A 26,929-nucleotide genomic window follows, 5' to 3' on the forward strand; every position below is an offset into this window, starting at 1 on the left:
CTGATGGAAAAAAAATTGGAAACTGTAAGCAGGGCCAGCCCATGCCCATATTCACAAAAGCTGAAGCCCATCTGTCCACTCCCTACAATGTAGGAAGCACTGTGCTGTACATTTAAACCTTGACCTCTCTGAATTCTCTTCCTTTCCGCATGTCCTTGATAAGGAATTTCAGGGACCATAAGTGTCAGATAGCTCAAGGTCAGACTGCTCAAGGTCAGACAGCTAATGAGATTTATTAATCTTTAGAAGTCATTTCTATAACAAACAGCTGAAGAACAAATTAGATACTAATAGTTTTAATGAAAAAATATCTTGAAAAACTAAATAAAAATATGCATGCATATATAAAAATGAAGCAGATGCTTAATCATATGTTTTTCATCCTTACCAGTTTTCCCTTGTGCTTTTGCCATTGGAAAGATTTCCAAGATTCACCTAACGCTGGAGAGGGCAGGATCTGTACTGGCTGCTCCTTATGGAGCCACAAGATCATGGGCCTTCTAGGTCTTCCCCATTTTTAGCTGTCCCACTTCATACGCATGGCCTCCAGGGATGTAGAAAGGGATGGATAGAGCATTAAGAAATCAACAGAAGACTGAGTATGCTGGCTATGCCTTCCCACCTGGATGTTTTCTTCTGCAGGGACTGCTGACTGCTGGTACACTTTCTCCAAGTTTTCAGCTGAGTTTCTCCTTCCGAATGTGATCACAGAGCTTGGCATGGCTACAAAAATTCTCCTTTGGACGTGTTATTTAACACCAACTGTCATAGCTAAAGTTCTTTTTTTCCTCAGCACTGACCCAGATAATTTATATTTGCACAGCTGTGAGAGAGTTTGCTTGTCATTATTTTTGGCTTGGGAGTGGGTGCCTGTGTATGTGTGTGTGTGTGTGAGTGTGTGTGTATGTGTGTGTGTTGGGAGAACGGTCTAATTGACAAAGAAGGAATGTCACAGTGAAATAATTGTCCACTGCATTCTCCCTCCCTCCTTTATTTTCAATCTCAAAAGCTGGGGAATTTACCTCCAAAGTAGTAGCTATTTCCAGAATAAATCTGCACCCTGCTTGTGTCCTGAGTTGGGAATGCTGCCTTGTTATCCAGAGTGAGAGTGATGCGGTTCCTTCTGGCGGTGATGCTAACTGAATGCCACAAACCATCATGCAAGTTGCCGCCTGCAAAGGAAACAGGAAAGTTAAGCTGAGGGATGATTGACTTGGGGAGGTTTGGAGAGAGCGGAGCTCCTCTTCCTCACCTGCTATGGTTCACGCGCATTCTCACAGAGGTCCCCCCTCTTCATTTTGCTTAAGCTAAAGTCCTAGCTCCCTCACAAGAATCATCTTTCTTCCTCTTTTCACCGCTTAATTTTCTTCCTCTATTTTTTGGGTGTGGCTGAACAAATTCTAACACGTTTTGTTTAAAAACAAAAGGGCAAAACACAAATTTGTATGTATACTACAATCAAAGGTAATTAGCATATTAATTGACCTACTGATATGTAAATACAGAATGAAAGGTTGGGGGAAAAAATCTCAAAATGTTCCCAGTGATTTTCTCTCTGAGTGGTGAGGTTGCAGGCAATTTTAGTTTTCTCAGATTTTTCTACAAATGGCTTATATTTCTTTTTTAGTAAAAAATAAACTATTTTATGAAAAACTAGAGAGACCTACAACTAAAATATGCAGCTATGTACTGGAGGGCTTTGGAGAAAATAAGAAAATAAATAAATAAAATAAACTATTTTTAAAGGCAAAAGTATATGAGGAAAGCTAGATTCCAGTGACGTGCCAGGCAGAGGCAGGCTGCTGTTAGAGAGAGGTAACATACTAGCTCAATACCAGTCTTTTTCCTTAATTAACTATGTGATACTGGCTGAGTTACCCACCTTCATGGTGCTCTGCTTTCATCATCTGTGACTATCATCATTCCTACTCTGTATCGTTGCTCACGGGGTCAAACAAGATCCGGCAGGAAAGCTCTGAGGGCAGCAGGGAGCAGAATGGGTGTTTAGGAGGAGTTAATGCCTCTCTTGTTCTTTTGCTCGGATTTCTTTGGTGCACACTATGCTGCTGACCTGCCCTATTGAGGAAGCTGGATTGGGAATTAGTCATGAGTGTTTCAACAATTTCCTTCAAAAAGTTTATCATCTATTAAGTCTCTGTTGGTACAAAGTGCTTGCGGATGTCATTAACCAGTCCAGTCACAAAGATTTGTCTTTGATGAGAGCACAGAGCCACACACTTCTTCACTCATAGACTGCTGTGTGTTGAGTTGTGTTCCTCCTCTCATTGCCTAAGTTCCTTCCTCTGCACAACGGGGACAACGATGGTACTTGTAAGCTATTGTGAGAATTATACCAGTTAATAAAGTAGTGTATGTAGAACAGTTCATGCCACATCCTATGTAGAAAACAATGCTAGTTAAAACAAATAGACAGAACAGCAACTACAAAATGGTCCCCTGCGTTTGGGAGTAAGGCTATTAACATCACATGGTCTTTATCCTGGGGTAGTCCATAGCTGAGTGGAAGAAACATATGCAAAGAAGATTAAAATACTATCCTTTGAGCATTTCAGTATAATGGGATAGACAGAGGAGCAATAGCACTTGCAATTCCAGGTGAACAGTAATACACAAGCAGAGAAGAAAGAAGGTTTAACTAACTCCATGTGAAGATCCCTAAAGGGCTTCACAGAAGAGGCAATGACAGTTTGGGGAAGATTCAGAAAATGAGCAAGAGTTTGCCACTTATGGAGAAAAAGTTCCAAGAGACAGAGAACCTGTCGGAAGAAGCAAAGGTCTGGAATGTGAAGTAGGACAGAACAATAGGAAGGCAGGTATGAAGAGGATCAGTCACCCAAGGGCCTCAAATGGCAGACTAAGGAAGGGATTTCAACAATGTCCTTTGACAAATGATTCAGACGGCATCTTACCCAAGTCAATTCTATCAGAATCTCTGGAGAGGAAGCTCCAGGCATCTGCATTTTAAAAAAGCTTCCTGGTGATTTTAACAAGCAGCCAGGAATGAAAATCACCCCTTTGGAATATAGGAATCCATGAGGGGTCTTTAGCATGGGAATGACCTGGCTGGAGGTGCATATTCAAAGAACCTGGCAGCAGACTATAGTAGCTGAGAGCAGTGAGGCTGGAAGCGGAATTGGTAGAGCCTATTGCTTGCATAGTCCCCAGAAGATAGAATGACAAGGGTCTTAGCCGACGTAGTAACAAATAAAAATGGCAAGCAATAGGATATATTGGAGAATATGAGGAAGCCATTTGATGTAAACCTGATTCGGTCTGAACTTATCTTTCCAAAAGGGCCTGACAGAGGCTGTGAAGTGTGCGTTCTATATTTGCTTTAGATATTTCCTATGGCAAGAACAAAGGCCCTTGAGATAAAGGTGCAACTTCCCTCCCTCTCCCAATGTTGGCATCCCTTAAGGATTACGCATCTTTCCTTAGGCTAGGAACTGATTGCTGCTCTCACCTGTGACCACCCAGCTTGAGACAATAGGCTTGCCTCCTGCTACCCCCTCTGAGATAGCAGACCCACTACCTGCTGTGTCCATCAAGCGCTGTGCCGACAGGGCAATCTTGTGACTATTGTGGGAGGGACATTTCAATCATATGTGAAACGTCCTGTATGGGGGTATATAACCACTCTGTATACCTCACTTCTTTGGTGCCCTTTCTTCCTTCAGGAAGAAAAGCCCCAGGCCATGGTCCTCAGACTTCAGCTCAGAATAAACTCACTCAAATTTTCATTTATAGATTGGTTATGGATTATTTTCATCGACAGTAGCAGCAGTGAAAATGGAGGGTAAGGGATGGATTAAGAGCTTTTTCTGAAGGTAAGAAATCAGACTTGGTAGAGCCTACTGGAGCAGTCCCTAAGAAAGCAGCTGGGAAGAAACCATTGAAAATCAGAGCCAAGGTCTGCGGGACTTCTCAGAACAGCTCCTGAAGAGCTCTGCCCCTGAGCCCTTGGATGGGTGCAGAAGCTGCCCAGGGAGAAGCAGCCCAGGGAGAAGCACAGCACCCCACTGGGGGCGCAGCCGCACTGCACAGAGGCAGCCATGCTCCAACTGCTCAGAACAGCCCAGGTGTAAGGAAGCCTCCTGCATCCGCCAGCTCCCTCACAGTGAGTCTTTGCTGCCGCCCTGAACATCTGCTCAGGATAGAGAGGAGAACCCAGAGGCTACTCAGCCTGGCGGCCCTACTTTCTCCCAGAGTCCAGGGTTTGGGTCCCCTACTGCTGCTGAAGTAGAGGCTATGTTAGGTGTTTCCTGGTGAAATATTTGGCTTCTGTCAGAGGCATTTGGGGGGCATAGCCAGCTATATGGGTCTTCACTCCTTTAACTTTCATTTGCCTACTAAATTAAATACACCTGCATAAAGTATGAGACTGCATTTGCAGATATGCTATAGACTGTGTGGACTGGAAGGGAGTCAGTAAGCTAGTTCAACAGAGTGTAAATAGCCCCTAAGGGCCCCGTGCCCTCCTCTGCATCAGAGATCCAGTAGGGAAGAAAGCACACATGGAGGCCACAAGGAGGGTCCCATCTGAATAGAGATGCATCATCTAGTCATTTTAAAGTGAAACTGGCCAGAAAGAAAAGGTCTGCTCAGTATGAGGCGGCCAGGCTGGAGCACCAGCTTGTGTTTCCTGATAAGGGTACCATCTCCTCCCCACATCATTATCCATGTTTCTATCTTTAAAATAAACACTTAACTGAGTTTTGTTTGCTGTCTTTTTCTTTTCTTTCTTCCTTTTTGGTCAGCTTTTCCTTTTTATTTGATCTCTTCTGGTTTTTCCTACATGGCCCCTAGTCCCCACAGGGGGAGGTTGTGTGAAATCTCAGCTCTGTAGAGGAGAATTATTAGAACTTCAGTTCTTGACACTGACCACACAAAGGGATCACCTGGGAGCTTTTGAAAAGACAGGTCCCTGGGCCCCAGACCAGGTTAATTAAGGCATATTTCCAGGGGTGGCTGCAGGCCTTGGAAGTTTCAAAGATCCCTAGAGATTCAATTTCGCAACCTGGGTGGAGATACCTCCATCAGAGGTTTCAGGAGAGGAAGGAAAGAAGGGAGGAAAAACAACTAGCTTAGAGGAGCTGATCTGAGAATAGATTCCAAGGGAAGGAAAGTGGCACATTCTCCTAAAAACCTTGGCTTTCTACCTGAGCACTCCTGTCTACACCATTCTGTTAATGGACCTCACATAACACTGCTACAGGTTCTTCAAGGTTTACTTTGTAAAAACACTCTTTTAAAGGGATAAGTTTAAGTGTTATTAGTTATTCGCAAATTAGGGAAAATCAATTCTATCATGTTGCTTTCCTCCCAAAAGTTCCCTGAGATAAATAGCTCTGATAACATAGCAGTTTTCATTTGGAAGAACTAAAAGCTATCCCTTTGAGGCCATGAACATCTTGATAGGAAAAAACCTGGAGGGTAGAAAAACAGGGTATTTAGGGCCACTTTGAGGTGCTAGGCATTCATATGCCTTATAAGCCAAGGCTTAAAAGTTGGGATTTGGGTTCTGGAAAGATTGTTGGATGCTGACAATCATAAAATTTCTGAACTTTAAAGTGATGTCAATTAATATCTGCCATCTCCTAGACTGGCAAGGAATAAAAGCCAATTATACTCAATGTTAGTGGATACAGAGGGAAGCAGGTAATTTCATACATTGCTGATGGCAGCATAAGTTTGTACACTCTTTCCGGAAGGCAATATACCAATAAGCATCAAAAACCCTAAAGATGTCAGAGGAAGGAGGCAGAGCAAAATGGCGGGGTGAGATGACCCAGGACTCTCTCCCCTCCAAACTACAACCAAAGAATTGGAAAAACAGAATTTCAACCAATAACACTAATGCCAGACCATCAGAAAACTACAACAACAAGACGACGGAGAATGGAGAGGCTGCAGCTGGCCTTTGAGGAGCTGGAACGGGGTAAGAGAGAACTTTGCTCCCTCCCCTAGAGACTGGGATTGCTGCCACAGGTGAGGGAAGGAGCAGGGGAGGGGCCACATGACTGGGGTATCATCCAGGACTCCTGCTGCTGGTGCAGTGGAAACCTGCTGACCTGGGAAAGCTTCCATGTGCAGGGACACCATCAAGCCAGGGCCCCAGGAGACCAGAGAATGAGAGCTGACCGGAATCCAGATTGGCACACTAGAGAAAGTACTCCTCCTCTTCCAACCCGCACTGGGTGTCACCATCTTGCCTGAAGGTGGAGGGCTCAGAACACATGGCTTTCGACCCCCATCTAGTGGCGACAGGCTGTAACTGCAACCGAATACTACAGTCATGCGCAAAAACCTCTCCTCTACCATTAAGCAATTTATAAAAGCCCCAGACCAGAAGGAAAACAATAAAAGCACAGAATTAAGTCCTGAGGACTTGGAAATAGCTAAACTAAGTGAAAATGAGTTCAGAGTAGCCATCATCAAAAAACTCACTGAGGTAGAGGGAAAGATAGAGAAACAAGTCAACGAGTTCTGGAGTTACTTCACAAAAGAGATTGAAACTATAAAGAAGAATCAATCAGAAATATTTATGAAAAATAAAATGGACCAGATAAAACAGAATATGGATTCCTTGAATGCCCGTGTAGACACCATAGAGGAGAAAATTAGCATAATCGAAGATAGACAGGCTGAATGGCTCCAGACAGAGGAAGAAAGAGAACTAAGGATTAAAACGAATGAAGAAAATATCAGGGAAATAGTGTATTCAATGAGGAGAACGAATTTAAGAATCATCAGAATTCCTGAGCACGTGAAAAAGGAAAATGGAGCAGAAAGTGTGCTTAATGAAATTATAGAAAAGAACTTCCAAAATCTAGGGATTGAGGGAGAAATGTGTGTGGAGGAAGTTTTCAGATCTCCTAGATTTGTCAGTGTAAAAAGACCTACTGCAAGGCATATAGTAGTAAAAATGACAAAAATGAAAGACAAAGAAAGAATACTCAGGGCAGCAAGACAGAAGAAAATAACCTACAAAAGAACTCCTATCAGACTTTCAGTGGATTTCTCTCCAGAAACCTTACAAGCTAGGAGAAAATGGAGTGACATATTCAAAATTTTAAAAGATAAAAATCTTCAGCCAAGAACACTCTATCCAGCAAAAATCTCCTTGAGATATGAAGGAGAAATTAAATCTTTTCCAGACAAACAAAAGTGAAGGGTATTTATAACCAAAAGTCCTCCACCACAAGAAATCCTCATGAAGGCTCTCATATCTGAAAAAAGAACAAAATGGAGAAAGGGGTCACAAACCACAGAGTAGGGAGACAGATAGATAGAACCAGAATAGGATAGCAAATATTCAACAGTAGCATTAGGATAGAGGGAAGGAAACCACCAAAGCAAAGATGATATTATCACTCTAACTGCAAACTCATAACACGAGTTGGAATAAGAGATGAAAATAATAATTTAGGAGGGGAAGAGCAAAGGGACTCAATCAGCCTAGGCCAAGTAAGTAAGAGACCACCAGAGAATAAACTATGTTATACACGAGATTCTAAATACAAACTTCAGGGTAGTCACTAAACTGAAAAACAGAACAGAGCCACAAAACATAAATAAGGAAAAATCTAAGAAATCCAGCATAAGAAATTGCAGAAGTCAATAGGTAGGCTAAAACACACAGGCTGAGAAACAAAGGTAACACAGGAAAACGAGATAACGAGCAACACAATGACAGCATTAAGCCCACATGCATCAATAATCACCGTCAATGTAAACGGATTGAACTCTCCAATAAAAAAGACACAGAGTGGCGAAATGGATTAAAGAACAAGATACAACAATTTGTTGCCTCCAGGAAACACACCTCAGCCCCAAGGACAAACACAGGCTCAGAGTGAAGGGGTGGGAGACAATACTTCAAGCTAATAGCAAACAAAAGAAAGCAGGTGTTGCAATACTTATATCACACAAAACAGATTTCAAAATAAGGCAGGTAAAGAGAGACACACAGGGACAATATACAATGATCAAAGGGCCACTTCATCAAGAAGAAATAACGCTTATAAATATCTATGCACCCAACACAGGTGCACCAAAGTTCATAAAGAAACTATTAACAGTCCTAAAGGAAGATGTTAAAAACAACACAATAATAGTAGGGGACCTCAACACTCCACTCACATCAAGGGACAGATCATCCAGACAGAAAATCAACAAGGAAATAGTGGAGCTAAATGAAAAACTAAAACAATTGGACTTAATAGACATATATAGAACACTTCATCCAAAAACAACAGAATACACATTCTTCTCAAGTGCACATGGAACATTCTCAAGGATAGACCATATGTTGGGAAACAAGGCAAACCTCTACAAATTTAAAAAAAATTGAAATTATAACAAGCATCTTCTCCGATCATAATGCTATAAGGCTAGAAATTAATTACAAGAAAAGAGCTGAGAAAGGCACAAGAATGTGGAGACTAAACAATACGCTACTGAACAAGCAATGGATCATTGAAGAAATTAAATAAGAAATTAAAGAAGAAATCAAAGAAGAAATCAGAAAATACCTGGAGACAAAGGAAAATGATAACATGCCATACCAACTCATATGGGATACAGCAAAAGCTGTATTAAGAGGAAAATTCATCGCAATACAGACACGTCTTAACAAACAAGAAAAATCCCAAATAAACAATCTTAAACTACGCCTAAGCGAATTAGAGAAAGAAGAACAAACAAAGCCCAAAGTCAGCAGAAGGAGAGAAATAATAAAAATCAGAGCAGAAATAAATGCTATTGAAACAAAAAAGGCAGTAGAAAGGATCAATGAAACAAAGAGATGGTTCTTTGAGAAGATAAATAAAATTGACAAACCCCTAGCCAGACTTACAAAGAAAAAAAGGGAGAAAGCTCAAATAAACAAAATCAGAAATGAAAGAGGAGAAATAACAACAGACTCCACAGAAGTACAATAGATTATAAGAGAATACTACGAAAAATTATATGCCAACAAAATGGATAACCTAGAGGAAACGGATAAATTCTTGGACTCCTACAATCTCCCAAAGCTCACTCAAGAAGAAGCAGACAATTTGAACAGACCACTCACAAGGAAAGAGATTGAAACAGCAATCAAAAACATCCCAAAGAATAAAACCCCAGGACCAGATGGCTTTCCTGGGGAATTCTACCAAACTTTCAGAGAGGATTTAATACCTATCCTTTTCAAGCTATTCCAAAAAATTAGGGAGGATGGAACACTTCCTAACACATTCTACGAGGCCAACATCACGCTGACACCAAAGCCTGACAAGGACACTACAAAAAAAGAGAACTATAGGCCAATATTGCTGATGAACATAGATGCAAAAATTCTAAACAAAATTTTGGCAACCAATATTCGGCAATTCATCAAAAGGATCATACATCATGATCAAGTGGGATTCATACCAGGGACACAGGGATGTTTCAACATCCACAAATCAATCAATGTGATACACCACATCCACAAACTGAGGAATAAAAACCACGTGATCATCTCAATAGATGCAGAGAAAGGATTTGACAAGATCCAACAGCCATTTATGATAAAAACTCTGAACAAAATGAGCATAGAAGGGAACAACCTCAACATAATAAAGGCCATATATGACAAACCCACAGCCAACATCATACTCAATGGGCAAAAATTGAGTTCCATCCCCCCGAAATCAGGAATGAGACAAGGATGCCCTCTATCACCACTCTTATTTAACATAGTACTGGAGGTTCTAGCCAGAGCAATGAGGCAATAAAAAGGAATAAAAGGAATCCAAATAGGGAGGGAAGAAGTGACACTCTCACTGTTTGCAGACGACATGATCTTATATATAGAAAACCCCAAAGAATCCACTGGAAAACTCTTAGAAGTAATCAACAACTACAGCAAAGTTGCAGGGTATAAAATCAATTTGCATAAATCAGTAGCATTTCCATATTCTAATAATGAACTAACAGAAAAAGAACTCAAGAACACAATACCATTCACAATCACTATGAAAAGAATAAAATACCTCGGGGTGAATTTAACTAAAGAAGTGAAAGACCTATGCAATGAAAATTACAAGGCCTTTCTGGGAGAATTGGATGACGACATAAGGAGATGGAAAGACATTCCATGTACATGAATCAGAAGAATAAACATAGTTAAAATGTCCATTCTACCTAAATCAATCTACAGATTTGATGCTATCCCAATCAGAATCCCAATGACACTGTTTACAGAATTAGAACAAAGAATCCTAAAATTCATATGGGGCAACAAAACCCTGAATTGCTAAAGCAATCCTGAGATAAAAGAACAAAGGGGAGGCATCACAATCCCTGACTTCAAAACATACTACAAAGTGACAGTAATCAAAACAGCATGGTACTGGCACAAAAACAGGTGCACAGATCAATGGAACAGAATTGAAAGCCCAGAAATAAAACCACACATCTATGGACAGCCTATCTTCGACAAAGGAGCTGAGGGCATACAAGGGAGAAAAGAAAGTCTTTTCAACAAATGGTGCTGGGAAAACTGAAAAAAATGAAAATTGACCATTCTTTCTCATCATTCACCAAAATAAACTCAAAATGGATCAAAGACCTAAAGGTGAGACCTGAAACTATAAGGCTTCGAGAAGGAAACGTAGGCAGTACACTCTTTGACATCAGTATTAAAAAGATCTTTTCCGACACCATGTCTTCTCAGCGAAGGGAAACAGTAGAAAGAATAAACAAACGGGACTTCATCAGACTAAAGAGCTTCTTCAAGGCAAATGAAAACAGGATTGAAACAAAAAAACAACCCACTAACTGGGAAAAAATATTTGAAAGTCATAGATCTGACAAAGGCTTAATATCTATAATATATAAAGAACTCACACAACTCAACAACAAAAAATCAAATAACCCGATCAAAAAATGGGCTGGAGACATGAACAGTCATTTCTCCAAAGAAGATATAGAGATCGCCAATAGGCACATGAAAAGATGTTCATCATCGCTGATCATCAGGGAAATGCAAATCAAAACTACACTAAGATATCACCTTACACCCATTAGAATGACAAAAATATCTAGAAGTAATAGTAACAAATGTTGGAGAGGTCGTGGAGAAAAAGGAACCCTCACCAACTGCTGGTGGGAATGCAAACTGGTGCAGCCACTATGGAAAACAGTATGGAGATTCCTCAAAAAATTAAAAATAGAACTACCATACGACCCAGCTATCCCACTACTGGGTATCTACCCAAAGAGCTTGAAGTCAGCAATTCCAAAAGTCCTATGCACCCCAATGTTTATTGCATCATTATTTACAATAGCCAAGACGTGGAAGCAATCTAAGTGCCCAGCAACAGATGAACGGATAAAGAAGATGTGGTATATATACACAATGGAATACTACTCAGCTGTAAAACAGAACAAAATCGTCCCATTTACAACAACATGCATGGATCTTGAGGGAATTATGTTAAGTGAAATAAGCCAGTTAGAGAAGGACAATCTCTGTATGACTCCACTCATATGAGGAATTTAAAAATGTAGACAAAGAGAAAGGATTGGTGGCTGTCAGGGGAAAGGTGGGGTAGGGTGTGGGCACAAAGGGTGAAGTGGTGCACCTACAACACGACTGACAAACAATAATGTACAACTGAAATTTCACAAGATTGTAACCTATCATTAACTCAATAAAAAAAAAAAAAACCCTAAAGATGTCATACTTCATTTCCCATGAATTTTATTCTGAAGAATTAATTCTAAAATAGTAACAGAGTTGCACCCAAGATTTATAGTGAAGAGAGTTCATAACACTATTATTTCTAATAGCAAAAATTCACAACTACCAATATTTTCAATAATAATAGGTTAGCTAAATCAAATATGATATATTTAATAATATGGAATATAATGGAATCATTAAAAATCATAATGTTCAAGAATGACAGTGATATCCTAAAGTAAAAAACTCTGGCTAAACAGTATATGTAGCATGGTTCCCATTTTGTTAAAATTACTACAAAGAGAGAATACTAGAATGACATCGAATAACAGAATCATATTTTTGTTTTTTCTTATACAGAGTACTAGAATTTTCATAGTTTCAAAAAGAAAGTGTCCAACTTTTATAATTATTTTTTAAAACTAACAGTTTAAACTGAGACAAAGGGTAAGAAAAGTTTTCATTCTTTCCCACTTCTTGCCCTCATTGTCTGAAGCAGCTGGTCCCAGGTCCCAGAAATCAGCCTAAGGCATTAATATAAAAGGTCCCTTACAGAGAGGGTTACATACGCTGCTCTGTGCTTGCTCAGGAACCAAACCAAGACTTAAAAGCTTTTCTCCATTAGAAAAAAAAAAAAAAAGACAGTTTCCATCCTTTCAAATGAACTTTTGAAACACAGCCTAACTGTAAAAGTAGCTAGTAATACACGCACCCGGAACTGAATATCTACAAAGTGCCAGGCACTTTAAATATATAATTCCTAATTCTCATAATACTCCTGGAGGCCAAGTTTTACTGTCTTCATGTTATAGATGCTAAAACAGAAAGTCAGAGAGGCTGCCTAGGGTCATCTGGCCACTCCCAGGTGGAGCCAGAATTCAAAGAGAGGTGTCAGGCTCCAGGGCCGAGCTGCCCCGCTCTCCACTCCAAACCACACCTGCCCAGCTCCAGGAATTGCTTTGATGGCCAATCACCTCTGCAAAGTTCTATTTTCTGCTATTGAATTCCACTTTGCTTTTATTTATTTACATTTTTGGAACAGCTTTATTGAGACAAAATTCACATACCATGCAATTCATCTATTTAAAAGGTATGATTCAATATTTTTTACTACATTCAGAGAGTTAGGCAACCATCACCAGAATTAATTTTAAAATATTTCATAACTCCAAAAATAAATACTGTAACACGTAGCTATCATCTCTCGATTTCCTCATCCCCACCTCCAGCCCTAGTCAACCGGTAATCTACTTTCTGTTCCTATGAATTTGCCTATTCCGGACACTTCACATAAATGAAATCGTACACGATGTTCCCTTTTGAGACTGGTTTATTTTGCTTAGCACAACGTTTTCAAGGTTCATCCTACGTTGTAAATCGTACCAGTATTTTTTTATAGCTGAATGATATTCCATTGTGTAGATATATCACATTTTGTTATCCACTCACCAGCTGATGGACGTTTGGCTTGTTTCCACTTTGGAGAGTTATGAATGGCGTTGCTACGAGCATTTGTGTGCAAGTTTCTGTGTGGACCTAGGTTTCAACTCCCTCAGTTGTATACCTCGTTGTGGAATTTCTGGGTCATATGGTAACTCCATCTTTAACATTTTGAAGGTCGGTTAGAGTGTTCCCAAAGTGGCTGCACCAGTTTATATTTTCACAAGGCAACTTCTTTTCTGACAGTACTGAGTTCAAACTTTGGTTCTGTCCTTTGGTGGATCTTATAGCTTCTAAGAAGAATTAAAGTGCAATTCAACTTTTGTTTCTTAGAATGCCTAATTAGGCCTAACCCTGGAATTCTAGATAATTGTAACTACTTTGATTTTATTTTTGTAGATAAATAATATCACGGGACATCTAACATGTCTTTTTTGTACTTTTGGTAACGGAGAACTTCACAGAAGCTTACAGTTCACATTTTATGGGACTGAGACTCAAGGTGGTTAAGTAATATTCTGAAGGCTTAAACTTTTTTTATAGGAGTAAATTTTTCCTGTAAAGCAGAGTTTCACAACTCTGGCAATGGATATTTTGGACCAGATAATTATTTGTTGGGGGTGGGGTGTCTTTAGTGTGCCTCTTGTGTGGGATATTTAGTCACCCCCAAATCACTATATGCCAATATCATCTCCCCATTCCCAGCACCAAAAATGTTTCCAGACATTGTCCAAAGTCCCCTGGGAGGGGAGTGAGGGGATGGGAGGCTGGGATGGGCGGGAGTGGGGAATCTCTCTTGGTTGAGAAACACTGGATTAAAGAACAATTTTGCGGTTGCAGAGCCTTGGCGTTTTCTCTCTCTCTCTCTCTTCTCTCCTCTCTCCGCTCCTCATTCTCAATCAAATTCCTAACAGATTTTTGCATTTCAGATTTCATCTTACTTCAGTGTTTCTCTTTATAGTTTGAAGACAGAACCTGTGAAACCGAGTGGCTGTCCCAGGACCTCTAAGCATCAGCCATTACAGCCACACGAGTATGCACAGAGCTACAGCCCAGGCCTGAGCAGAGTCCCTGAATACTCTATTCCCAACCCTGGAAATAACTTACAGATTTCCTTGATGCCTTTATTTGCCCATTACCCCTTCTCAAGGCCCTGCCACTTATAATTTCTAGCAATTTAGACAGATTTCTTAATCTTTCTAAACATGCTTTCTCATCTGTAAAACAGAGACAGAATTGCCTGGCTTGACTTTGGAAGTTCCTATGCTCTATCTTCCCTGGAAAACCCAATTCACCAATTTTTCCATATCCTGTCATACCTACTTTTACTTAATAGTTCAAAGGTAGTTTCAATTTTTGAGAGAACAAAGTGGGGAATATATAAATAATTGAATAAAACAGTCTTAAAATGTCAATCATATTGTAAAAGAGCATATTATAATTATTAGTACCATTAAGCTACAATTTAGATCCTGAGTTCTGTTTTTCTTGGATACTGCTTATCCATCAATTATCAAATTCTATTAACCCTTCCTTACCTACAGAATTCTTCAAATTCTGTCTCCAACTTTTATTCTATCCTTTATCATTGCAACTGGGAATTTTTGTGATGGCTTCCCTCTTTTTTCTAGCTTTGGACCTCTTTCTGGGACAGGACACCTTGCAAGATTGAAGTATCTAAAGAACAAAGTTATTATTGACCTCACAACAAAGATCCTTCCAGTGGGTCGTGAAGCCCAGAAAATGAAACTCAAACTGCTTTTCTTGACAATCTATGTCTTCTGCAATCAAGTCTCCAACTGTAGTCTCAATCCTATGCCCCAGTATTCCTTCACTAATTCCTACTCCAGTTAGGCTAGTGTATTCATTATTCTTCAAGTGAATGCACTTAACTAATTGGTGCTTCCACTGCCAGCCTCTACTCCACCTGCATGTTTCCCTCCTACTTCTCCCACTATCCGAATTCATCTCCCTCTCCTCTCATGCCCCGTTCTTGTCCTAGCCCTTCCTCTCCTAAACTGGAGGGACAGGAAGCATACATTTTTTTGACTTTCTATCGCAGTTACCTGGCATAGTACAAGGCATATAAAAAGTGCTGAATGATTGAATGAACAGGTTAATAAACCAGGAAATGAATGAAGCAGGCTTTCCTTGACCAGACCACACATAGCAATTTCTCCTTCTGAATTCTTATAACATCCACTGTCTGATCTATTAATTTACTTCTATTATTTACTGCCTTGTACTATTAATTAACGATTCATCTTTGTAAGTCTTATCTCCCCAATGAGATTACAAGTTCTTGGGGGTCAGGGTCTGAATCATGTTTTGGTATCCCCCTCAGCATCAACAGGGAAACATCCTGCCCTCTCCAAGTGCTTATTGACTGATTGAGCATCAGTCTAGCTGTATCTCCACTGCCAAGTGTCAGCAGCAGAGCCCTCTTTGGCACTTGGGCCGTAAATCACAGGTTAAAACTTTCCTTGTTGTTAAAGCCTGGCTCATACGTCAAGGTAACCTGGATCCTTAAAACTCTTGGTCAGCATATGAGAGGAAAACATCTGGGCTTGTCATCCACTAGAGTCATATAGGAAATACAACATGTTTGTGGTTGATGGTGAAGGTATTATTTCCATAGCATAGACTTGAATGTTCAGCTCAAGCATCTACATGATAAAAATTAAGCTCAACTCCAGACAGAGGTTTCTCTATCACCTTCAGAATACAGCCCAAACTCTGATGTCTTTGAGCAAAATGTTGCCTCATCTTTCGTCTGTCCTCCTTTGTCCTCTGCGACTTAGGCATCCTAAGCCACCTGTGAGCCACCAAAGCCACCACTTCTAGATCTCCTCCTTTTTCTCTTCTCTGATTGTATTATCCTCTCCTTCCATCTTTGTTTGGCGAAGTTCTATTCATTCTTCAGAACCAAGCTGTGTTGCCCTGCCCCTAGGAAGTCTTCCTTTTCTCACCCATCCTGGTACCTTTCCTCTGTGCTCCCCTAGTATCCTAAGTATGTGCCCTATTGCACTATAAAGGCCTCAATATCATCCCTTCCAAGAGTGCCTATGAGCTCCTGGAGGGCGACGCCTCCAGTCTCCGGTTTGAGTGTAGTCCCAACAGAGAAGACACATCAAACGCTTCCTGAATTAAATGTAGGCAAGGTGATTATATAACAGAATTATTAAAGTAGAAATAGGAAAGGGCAAAGGAAGTGATAGCAAGTTTGACTATTAGATTATTCTGCTGTAATAATAAAAATCTAGCTCCCTCAGTTCCTCTTTTGAGTGAGCAGTGAAGAAGAAAGAGTAAATGCTTCCTTCATCATTAACTCAGACCTGAAAAAGCTGCAGATGCCCAAAAGATCACTGTTTTGGTAACCATTCCCAACTTTTGCTTGACATCTTGAAGCCGAGGCAATTGCATTTCTCAGTTTCCCATAAAATGGAATTCCTTATCACATTTCTGTCTTCTGAAACTCGAACTCTGTGCTCAGCCAGACAGCTTGTTGTGACAGTCATGGCCCCATTGCTATCTATTTATTTGCCCTCGCTAATGGGATTTTTCTTGTTAACACCATCTTAGCTAAAACACAGAGGCATTAATGACAACTTACTTGAAGCAGAGGATGAAGTTCATGAAGTCATCATGTTTATTTGAAGTGCAGATAGTGGCTAGATACAAATGACTTGTATGAAAAAGGGCAATATTGGGGGAGTGGGTCTGTTAATTGCAGGGCTGTAGCCTAAAACCATCTTGCCACAAGTATTAATCAGGGTGCACACTTTTATCCTGCATGATGCAGCTCTTCCAGCCATCTCCCCACCTCCGGGAGCCTTTATCTAATTAGTACTTCCCCTAAGTATAACTTATTCCTGGGTTTGACACATTCTGCAACATATAATTGTTGGATGAATGTTAAAAATAAATATAACTCTTCTTTCACTGTTAAAACTATATCCTTCAGAAATGTTTTGGACATCAATTCTACTAGTTCATTCAATCAGACAGTTGCTCATACATACGGCAAACAGCTATGAGGACCTGTTATAAACAAGGTATTATACTAGGTCTTGGGCAAATAGTGATGAGCAAGGCAGACAGTGTTCTTATTCCCATGGACTCTTACATTCTAGTGATGAGAAAAGCATTGAACAAACAATTATATAGACATGTGATTACTATACATTGTCATAGGCTGAATTTTGCTCCCCTCAAAATTCATATGCTGAAGTCCTAATGCCCAGTACCTGAGAAAGTATCTGTATTTGGAGATAGGGCCTTTAAATAAGTAATTAAGGTAAAATGAGGTCAATGAGTGGGCCCATATCCAATATGACTGGCGTCCTTACCAGAGGAAGTTATTAGGACACAGATGGACACAGAGGGAAGACCATATGAAGACATAGGGAGAAAGTGGGCATCTGTAAACCAAGAGAAAGGCCCTCAGAAGAAATCAACCTTGCTGGCATCTTGATCTTGAACTTCTAGCCTCAAGAACTACCAGAAAGCAAATTTCTCTTAAGTCACCTAATCTGTGGTATTTTGTGATGGCAGTCCTAGCAAACTAATACATACATACATATATACACATCCTTAGGGCCAACGCTACAAAGGAGAAGAACTAGAAGACTGGATAAGGGGCATCTGGCCTACTTTGGGAAGGTTTTTCGAGAAAATATAAGTTGAAGTAAATTCTAAAAGATAAGTAGGAGGGTGTTTACCACAGCTCTAGGATGACGTTTAATTTAAACATAGTCAATGTTAAATAATCGTCAGTTAAACATCCATTATGGCTGCTGATCAAAGTTTATGTTGCTAGGATTTCATTGTATCTTTGGCTAGAGAAAGAACAAGTTAGTCACAGAAGTCTACTAAGTATAGAAAATTAATGACTGATTAGAATGAATTGCTTAATTGGTGAATAAACATTCTTCTCTAACTTTTACTTTTGAAGGAGCTATACAAATACTAAAAAATTATAAGGTGGTAGAGCAAATATGATGAACACTATCACTGGCACCTAGGAATTCAATGAGATGAGCTAAGATCGGCTCTTTAACAAGCCATTTGCCTCCATTGAAAACTTTTCCATGGCATCTTGTTAATTTCTAGATCTTTGCTAGTCATGTTTCCTTTTGCCCAGGAATACCATTTTGTGCCTGGTCATTGGCTTTCACCTTCTGTCTTTCCAGCTTATAATCATTTAGCTGTGCCCAGATTCCAGGTTGAGATCTCTCAATTTGAAGACTTCCTCCTCTATCTTCTGGATTCCATTTACTCTTGCTGAAGTTCATTCCTTAATCCGGAAAATGCCACAGAATTTGATGCCTCTAGTGATATCAAAGCAGTATCCTGTGCAGCTGAAAAGCTCTGGATATTCTTTAGTGAAAAACCAAAAGTAGTCTCTCTGCCCTTTGACCTTACTGGTGCTTGTTCTACTTTCTGCAGTGACATAAACACACAAAAACCCTCATCTGTGAGACAGCCTCTCGGGCATCTGAAGACCCTTATCATGTCTCTGTCTTGTTTTCTCTCCACATGAAATAGCTTCAGTACCTACAACTGTTCCTTTATTAATGTGGTTTGAAGACCCTAAATATTCTGATAACCCCCTTAGCAACACACACACACATATCACACAAAGTATTCTGGCATGATTTAAAGACAGTTACCAAAAAAACAACTTCTCAGACATGGGTCTTTAGCTCCTAACTCTATACAGGTCACTGAGAGTCATATCCATGACCTTGCTGGGACATACAAGCATTCCATTCACAAAAATTATTGTATGAAAGAGGCCAAGTTCACCTCTTTTACTCCACAAAATGCACCACAATTTTGGGATTTGAGATACATAACTTCTGGCAGGGCTCTTGGCTTTGCATACACCCAATCAAGGCCACTTACCCCATTTTCTAAAGAAGACTATGAGGTTGACAATTTCCTTGAACATAATAGGGGAGAGATTTGACCTGCTATTTTCCTTCAAGTACTCATGTAAAGGGCTAGAAGGGACTTCAGTAATTCTAGACCAAGTCTTTCCTTAAGCAAAAGAGGACAATGAGATCTAGTAGAATAAGACATACCCACATCCTGCATCTATGCAGAACACGTCTAGACTGGAGCCCTGAACACTATAGCCTGAGTTTAGGCTCATTGCCCAGACTCGTTCCTGAGTGGGAGTTGACATTTTGAGAAGCGGTACAGTAGGAAAAAAGACTTCAAATTTTAGTGACAGAAGCCCCCAGACTTCTTTCTTCTTATTCTTATTCCTAGCATTCTCCCATCAAAAAAATAAAAATAACATTGAAATGTCAGCTCACTTTCAAAATAATTATAGTGGTGCCAGCTTTTTCTTCAGTTTATTTAATGTTTCACATAAAATCCAGAACACTCTGCCCTAATTCTCCAGAGAAACAAACCAGATGGTCTCCTTTACGTTTATGCAATTTCCTGTATTCTTAGTAATAATTCAGATCGGTTTGGACAATACCAGTCTCCACTCCAAGCTTCTCTGTAAGAGTCTTTAAGACGACAGCCATTTTCTTCATTAAAAAATAGAACATGGTTTCCATTGCTCAACAAACAAGTGTGGCCTTGAGAGATAGAGTGGTCCCTATGACACATGGGATCTCATGAGAAGTGGGGGAGAATTGAGAGCTTGAGATACATAAGGTAGACAATCTAGATGTCTGTTCATTTATTTGAGATTAGGATTTCCTAAATGACTGCTCTGATTCCTGAAGAGGAAATGTCAAGGCTCACTGTGCAGCAGGACCCCTTGAAGGTGTTCTCTCTGTTCCCGTTCAGCCTCTAGATTCCCAGCTGGGGTCTGGGGCACAGGGGTGATTAGAATGGGAAACCTGTACAACGCATGGCAAAGTCTTTGAAAGCAGATAGAGTCTTGCTAGTACCTCACGTCACTTAGTACCTTTAGTGCTTAGATGATAATCGGCACAGAGCATTAAACAAGGTCTGGAAAGAGTATGTCACATATATTCAGTGAATGTTGGTGTGTGTGTGTTGACCTATAGCTATGCGTGTTTTACTTTATAATATATAGGCAATCTTAGCTAAAGTGGACCAGAAGTCTATATGGACAGTGACTCACCACCTATGTCAATCCCACCTCACTCAAGAATCTGTCAGTAATAGGGCCACCAAGCAAAACGTTTAGAAAAGACCCAACTTTAGATCCCAAATAGCCTATTTTCCTTAATAGCCTCTTGTACATCTGTCTGCAGATCTTGCGTCGAAAGCAGAGATTCTTTACATTTGAATTATTTAAACAACTGACAGTATAAAACAATGAATGTGGGTGGCAGCAATATCCAGTGTGAAGAGCGTGAACTTGGGAATCTCAAGGAAAGGCCTGAGGTGGTTGACCATCTTGGTCACTTTAACTTAATTTCTGATTCTCACTTTCCTCTTATGCAGTTGCTATAATAATAACCATTTCACAAGTTTCATGAGTTTTTTCCAGCAGCATTTTACAACAAGGTCCTAGCACAAGGCCTGACCTGAAAAAGACATGAAATGATGTTGATTCTTCTCTAACGTCACTTACAGTGAAATGATGCCCTCAACTTTTCCTCATATCCACATGTATAAGGCTTTCAAGAACGGAGTTGGAAAAAATAGAAAATAAAGAAAAATACAAGGAAGGGATTACACTGTTGTCCTTCATCTTCCTGAAGATTCATCCTATAATGAGTGAATTCAGATGCCTTCTATTTTGAGGATGTATTTAGTTTTCAGTTCTCTCCCTGATCGCAATGCCAAAAGCTCAAAATAACACCCCCCAAAAGCTATGCACACTATACGAAGCTCCGAAAACTGGAGTGAATGTGCTAGGCGTCTATGTGCCTCCCTTTCCACAGAGTTAGCTTCTCTTTCAGATCTAGGACATGAGAACACATAAACTAGTCTCAAATCTTTAAATATCTGGATTCACCATCCCATTAATAAAATGTGGTGCTATTTTCTGTTTTCTGTGATGTACCATGTAACAAGGGTAGCCCCACTGGCCCTGAAAATTATTGGGACAAGGGTCGTTACTTTCAAGTTTCTCATATGACATTTTCATTTCTTATAGAGCCAATATGATCTCAAGTACTTTGAAAACAAGCTTCCTCAGAAATGTAAAGGAGGAGAAAACTGTTTTTGTTTATTTCCTTTTTGTTTATTTTCCTGTCTTTTTTTTCCCCCAGGTAGAAAAATGCCAGAAGATACAGAGCTTTGATCCAGTCAAAGAAAAATGGAAGAAGTCACACTTTCCAAAATTCAGGAAATTCATCTTGGGGAAAGAATCAAGCAAGAGTTTTCTGAGGCAGACTTCAGGAACTCAGTCAGCACATTTTTAGAACTTCATTTTACTTGTTTCACTTTTTGAGAGACAGATCTGAAACAACTGATAATTTTTTCTCCTTCTGTAGCTGGGTAACATGGCAGCTTTTACCAGCCTCTCTCAGTCATAAATGCATTTTAATGGACTGACATGTGCTTAATAATACAGGCAGCACCTGGATGCTTCAGAGCAAAGTGCCACCAGGGCCTGTACTATATTAAAACTGCATTTTTGACCTGAGGCCTACAAGTATCGCTGCCCAAACATCTCACCATTAGCGAAAAACAGCCCAGTGCCAGCACACATTTTTCTCCTTCAAATAAGGAGAATTGAGGTTTAACTTTCACAACTCTGAACATAAAAAATATTATGTTTCTAAGTGATTAACTCACCTCCAATACTGGAAATCTCATACATTTTCTAAAAGTCCTGTGATTGCACAAATTCACTTTTATGACTCTACAGAGCAAGGCCCCTTCTAGCTATGCATCTTGAGTCAGGATGAAAGGAAAGGAAATTTGCTAAATAGCTTCTCAACACTGTGCTAAAGATTTTAGATACACTATCTCATTTAATTGTCATCATAGTTTTGTGATGTTAAGGATTTAAGAACTTTTTAGAATTTTTTAAGAATTTCTTTTCATCTCATGTTATAAGTAGACTCTAAGACAGTGCCCAATGATCCGTGTCTCCTTATATCTGCAGCCCTGTATAATCCCCTTGGCTTGAGCAAGGGCTAAGCTCATTTTCTTGTTTCTAATGAACAGAATATGGCAAAAGTGATGGGATGCCACTTTTGGTATTACGTTATAAAAGGACTGTGGCTTTTGTCTTGGCTGTTCTTCCTCACTCTCTCTTGGCTCACTGCCTCTAGGGTAAGGGTGCTGTCATTTCGTGAGGCCGCCTTCTGCAGAGGCCATGGGGATAAGCTTGGAAGAGGATTTTTGGAGACCTGCCAATAGTGTCATGCGTCAGGTTGGAAGCAGACCTACCCCCAGTTGAACCTTGAGATGACTATAGCCCCTGCCAACAACTTGATTGCAGCCTCAGGAGAGACCTTGAGCCAGAATCACCCAGCCAAGGAGCCCCTGGATCCCTGACCCACAGAAACTGACACATAAGACATGTTGTTTTCAGCTGCCAAATTTTAGTATAATTTGTTATGCAGCTATAGATAACTAACACACTCTCATTTCCATGTGAGACAAAGTTAAGAAGTTTGTCCAGAACCACTCCACTAACAGTAAGGAGAAGAGGTTCCTTTGAATCCATCTATCTGACTCCCAGCCCCGGGCCCTCCTGCTGCTCCAGAGAGTCCACAGGCCTTTTTCTTCACTTATTGCGTTTGCGGCTCTCCTAAAGTCTGACCTTAAGTTATATCTTTTCCTATTTAACTCAATTTTCTCTAATTTATTTGGATAAGAAAACTCATAGTATAGTAGGGGGAAAATGACATTTAAATTAAAGAAAAATGTTGTGTCATCCGCGATGGATATTGGCCCCGTGAGCACAGAGAAGGGGTCTCACTCAGGCTGCAGAGCCAGGGAGGCTTCTCAAAGGACTGGTTCACCTGAAGCAGGCCTCAGCCCCCTGTCCAGTACCTGGCACATGATTTGACCTTAATATGTACTTGTCAACTAAGTGAGCACACTGCTTCTGGAAGGACAGGGGACATTAGTAAGATAAATGGAGAAGGAGGGAGAAATTTCCACTGTTCTATGTTGAAGAAACAGCAGATGGAAGAACCAGAATATTGAAAGATATAACTTGTTCACAGATCTGTTCCGTATTGCTGTATTTTAGAATCTATACTATATTGCTACAAAAGTGCGTTCTTTCCAAACTTCAGCTATTTGAAGACCATTTATAAAAGTTTTGCCATACCCAGATGTCATATGTACTAGTATTTACTTAATATCTTAAATATATATTTAGGGACCGGTCCGGTGGCACAGTGGTTAAGTGCACACGTTCTACTTTGGTGGCCCCGGGTTCGCCAGTTTGGATCCCAGGTGTAGACCATGGCACTGCTCATCAAGCCATGCTGTGGCAGGCGTCCCACATATAAAGTAGAGGAAGATGGGCATGGATGTTAGCTCAGGGCCAGTCTTCCTCAGCAAAAAGAAGAGGATTGGCAGATGTTAGCTCAGGGCTGAGTTTCCTCAAAATAAATGAATAAATAAATAAATATATTTAAAGAATTTTTTTTTAAACTGACTAATATTTATACTTGAAATAGAATTTGGGGGCTCTAAAAAGTGCCATGGTGGTGTGGTATTCAGGGAAACTATAGGCTTTGGCATCAGATAAATTCAGAATGAAATCATAATTCCATCGGGTATCACCATGTGATTTTGGAAGATACTTAGCCTCCATGACTCTTCATTTCCTCATCTATAAAGTGGAAAATCCTACTTTCCATGAATAAGCATGTGAAGATTCCGTATACCATATGTCTTCTCTGGAAAGAACCCAGCAACGTGGGCTGTAAGTGGACTATATTATGCCAAATAGTGTTGAATAGGAGTTGTTGTTCTCACTTCTCAGATGAGACTGCTGAGGGACAAAGAAATTAAGGAACTTTCCAAAGGTTACAGAGTTAGATTTGAATTTAGTGTTTTTTCTAATAATAAAAAGTAATGTTGCCTTTTCAGACTTGGAGTAAATTTTTGAATACTGGGTCATTCCGCATCCCTGGGAGCTGGATTCTCTATGTTTTGGGCAGAAGCTCAAACATCTGTTGACTTGGCTGAACAAGAACCCGACCTAGAAGGTGTCGGCAGACAGTACCTGTGAGGATTTCAGCCGCACGTTCTGTCACTTTCTGAATCACGAGTCTCAGGGTTCCTCCCTCGAGGCTTAGCAGCAGGGTCCCCGAGCCCTCAGACAGCTCTGTGGACAGAAGCAGACCATCCTTGTTCCATGTTCGAAACTGGAAACTCACTGAGACCCCATCAATTTGAGGGGTGCCGGGCAGCAGCAAATAACTGCTGCTGGAGTTGACAAATGTGATGGGAACAATTTGTGGTTCGGAGCAGGAAAAAGTGACATTGCCCTGGAAAACAATAAAAATCAAACATATAAAAGCCATTTTTTATTCTGCAATCTGACAGCTGATATAAACAACCACCTGGAGCTGACCTTAATTTCAAGATCATTCCACATTCAGCTGCAAGATCTTAAAGGGAAAAATATGTCAGCTTTGTTCAGATATACCGCACGATTGTTTCTGGTTCCTGTTTTAAGGATCATAGCGTTATCTGCAAAGAGAACCATCAAAGACCCTGGGGAGGGAGGGATGCTGGGAAGCATCAACATTTTCTAGGGAACCAAAGATATAAAAATAATTACATTCATTCATTGAATGAATATGTCCTGCAAGTCAACTATATGCCATGCACTGAAATAACTTTTAAAGTGATACACACGAAAAAACTTTGTTACAATGTGAAATGTGCTAAAAGAGAGAGACACCAGCTTCCATGCAAGCCTCGCAGAAGAAATAGCTAAACAAGCAAAGGTTTCACAAGGTGGGTGATGCTTTCCTGGAAAGAGGTAGGGAAGGAGAGGAGTGATCGTGCCCTGGCTAGCCTTTTCAGCAAAAGTCACTACGCATGCAAAGGCTCAGAGAAATTAGCACAATGGCATCCTTGGGGAATTACAGGGATCTTGTCATTTCTGAACATCAAGTGGGGCAGAGAGGTCCAGGGACCATGAAGGAGATGAGGCTAGAAAGATGAGTGAGGCAGAGTTTAAAAGCCCTTTCATGCTTGCTGAAGTTAGCATTCAAACTTAGAAGCAATAAAGTGACATTGGCCAGATTTTTCTTTGTTTTTTCTTTTTTGCTTGAAGACGATTAGCCCTGCGCTCACATCTGTGCCAATCTTCCTCTATTTTGTATGTGGGTCACTGCCACAGCATGGCTGATGAGTGGTGTAGGTCCACGCCCAGGATCCGAAACCAGGAACCCAAGCCCCTGAAACATAATGCATCAAACTCAACCACAGGAACACGGGGCTGGCCCCCAGATTTTTAGTTTATTAACACTATTTTCAGTAACATGGGGGGTGGATGAGAGAATTACATGTGAGGAATGTTAAGTGTGCATAGATTAGAACCAGAAAGAAGAAGAAAATTATTCTTTGCGTAAGTCACGGAAAAACTGGTCCAAGTTTCTTGCAGAATGGCTAGAGTAAGGCTCTACATCAGGAGGTTAACAGGGAAAGAAAGAAATGTGTATATGTGCCCAACTGAGCCATATGCTAGAGCCACTTCTAGATGAATAAAGAAAAAGCCTGAAACACCTTAGAAATTGTGAATAGGTGTTATATTATTGAAACCACTTGGAATTTTTATCCATAACCAACCACATCCTATTTTCTATCCCTACCATTTGTCTCTCTGGACTCCAAACTAACCACATCCTCATCTAAATAGTCATAGATACATCAGGTTCCCTCTAAGTTTTTCCTTTCAAGGCCACTGAATGGCTGCCTTTGCATGATGTTGTGGCTCAGCTTTTAGAGTCACTCCTACAGCCAGCACCACTTATACAAAAAAGACAGGGATTTCTGAAAGGGCAACAACCTGGCTTGATCTACTGCAAGAATCCAACTTCCCACTGGGGTGGCCAGGTAGTGGGTCAGATACCTAGCACTACTTTCAGTCCTAGACAGGTTAATCACTCAGCTCCTGAAACTTCATAGTCCCAAAAAACATCCCTAGGTCTCAACCATGTCTGTTTCTGATAATCTTGTATTTCTGAAAACAAGTAGCAGTCCCCAAACAAACTTCTACCAATAGTACATTGCTGATGATTCACCCGTAAAGCACCCTGCCGTAAGCATATTCTTGCATTAGTCATTTGTTCTAGTTGTTTAGACATTTTCTTCTCTTTAGGCTGGATCCCAAGAAGTTAATTAATGTGTCAAAGGGCAAGGCCCTTGATACACATCAAAAAATTGCCTACAGTTTACAATGCTCCGTGCTGCCTGGCAGTAGGCTAAGCATTTATACACATATCTCATGCGTTCTGCACAATAACACTGCATCTATTTAAAGAATGCACAGACTAGGTTTAGGGCAGTAAGCTGTTTAACAAAAGCCATGTGCCTCCTTAGCAGTGACAATGGGAGGCAAACCTATGTTGGTCTGACATGGAAGACTTTTTACTTTTAGCCACCATTTCTGATACCTTCCTCCTCTGCACTGAGTACCACCAATTAAAAAAAAACCACCAACTTGCTCATGATATCCTACTGTTGCTTTAACTTGCATTTTTTTTTTATTTCTGATGGGTTTCCTTTCAAGAATGAAAATATTCTCACTGATGGCAAATTAGTTGAGACAAGGCTGTCTTCTGGAAGAAGCAAAATCACGAATGCTCCTACACAAAGTTGGGAGACAGC

At 40.3% G+C, this 26,929-nt stretch overlaps 1 protein-coding gene across 2 annotated transcripts in view; it reads right to left on the reverse strand.

The window, feature by feature from the left end:
- Positions 1-26,929, reverse strand: part of CNTNAP5 (contactin associated protein family member 5) — a 769,999-nt gene that overhangs the window by 348,498 nt on the left and 394,572 nt on the right. For both annotated transcript variants that reach the window (XM_070581024.1, XM_070581025.1), the window contains exons 8-9: positions 24,312-24,576; positions 1,023-1,172 (exon numbers count right to left, since the gene is read on the reverse strand). In XM_070581024.1, the coding sequence (XP_070437125.1) occupies positions 1,023-1,172; positions 24,312-24,576 (415 nt within the window). The remainder of the gene's footprint in view (positions 1-1,022; positions 1,173-24,311; positions 24,577-26,929) is intronic.

This window comes from Equus przewalskii, chromosome 17, assembly GCF_037783145.1.
Source record: "Equus przewalskii isolate Varuska chromosome 17, EquPr2, whole genome shotgun sequence".
Lineage (NCBI taxonomy): Eukaryota > Metazoa > Chordata > Mammalia > Perissodactyla > Equidae > Equus > Equus przewalskii.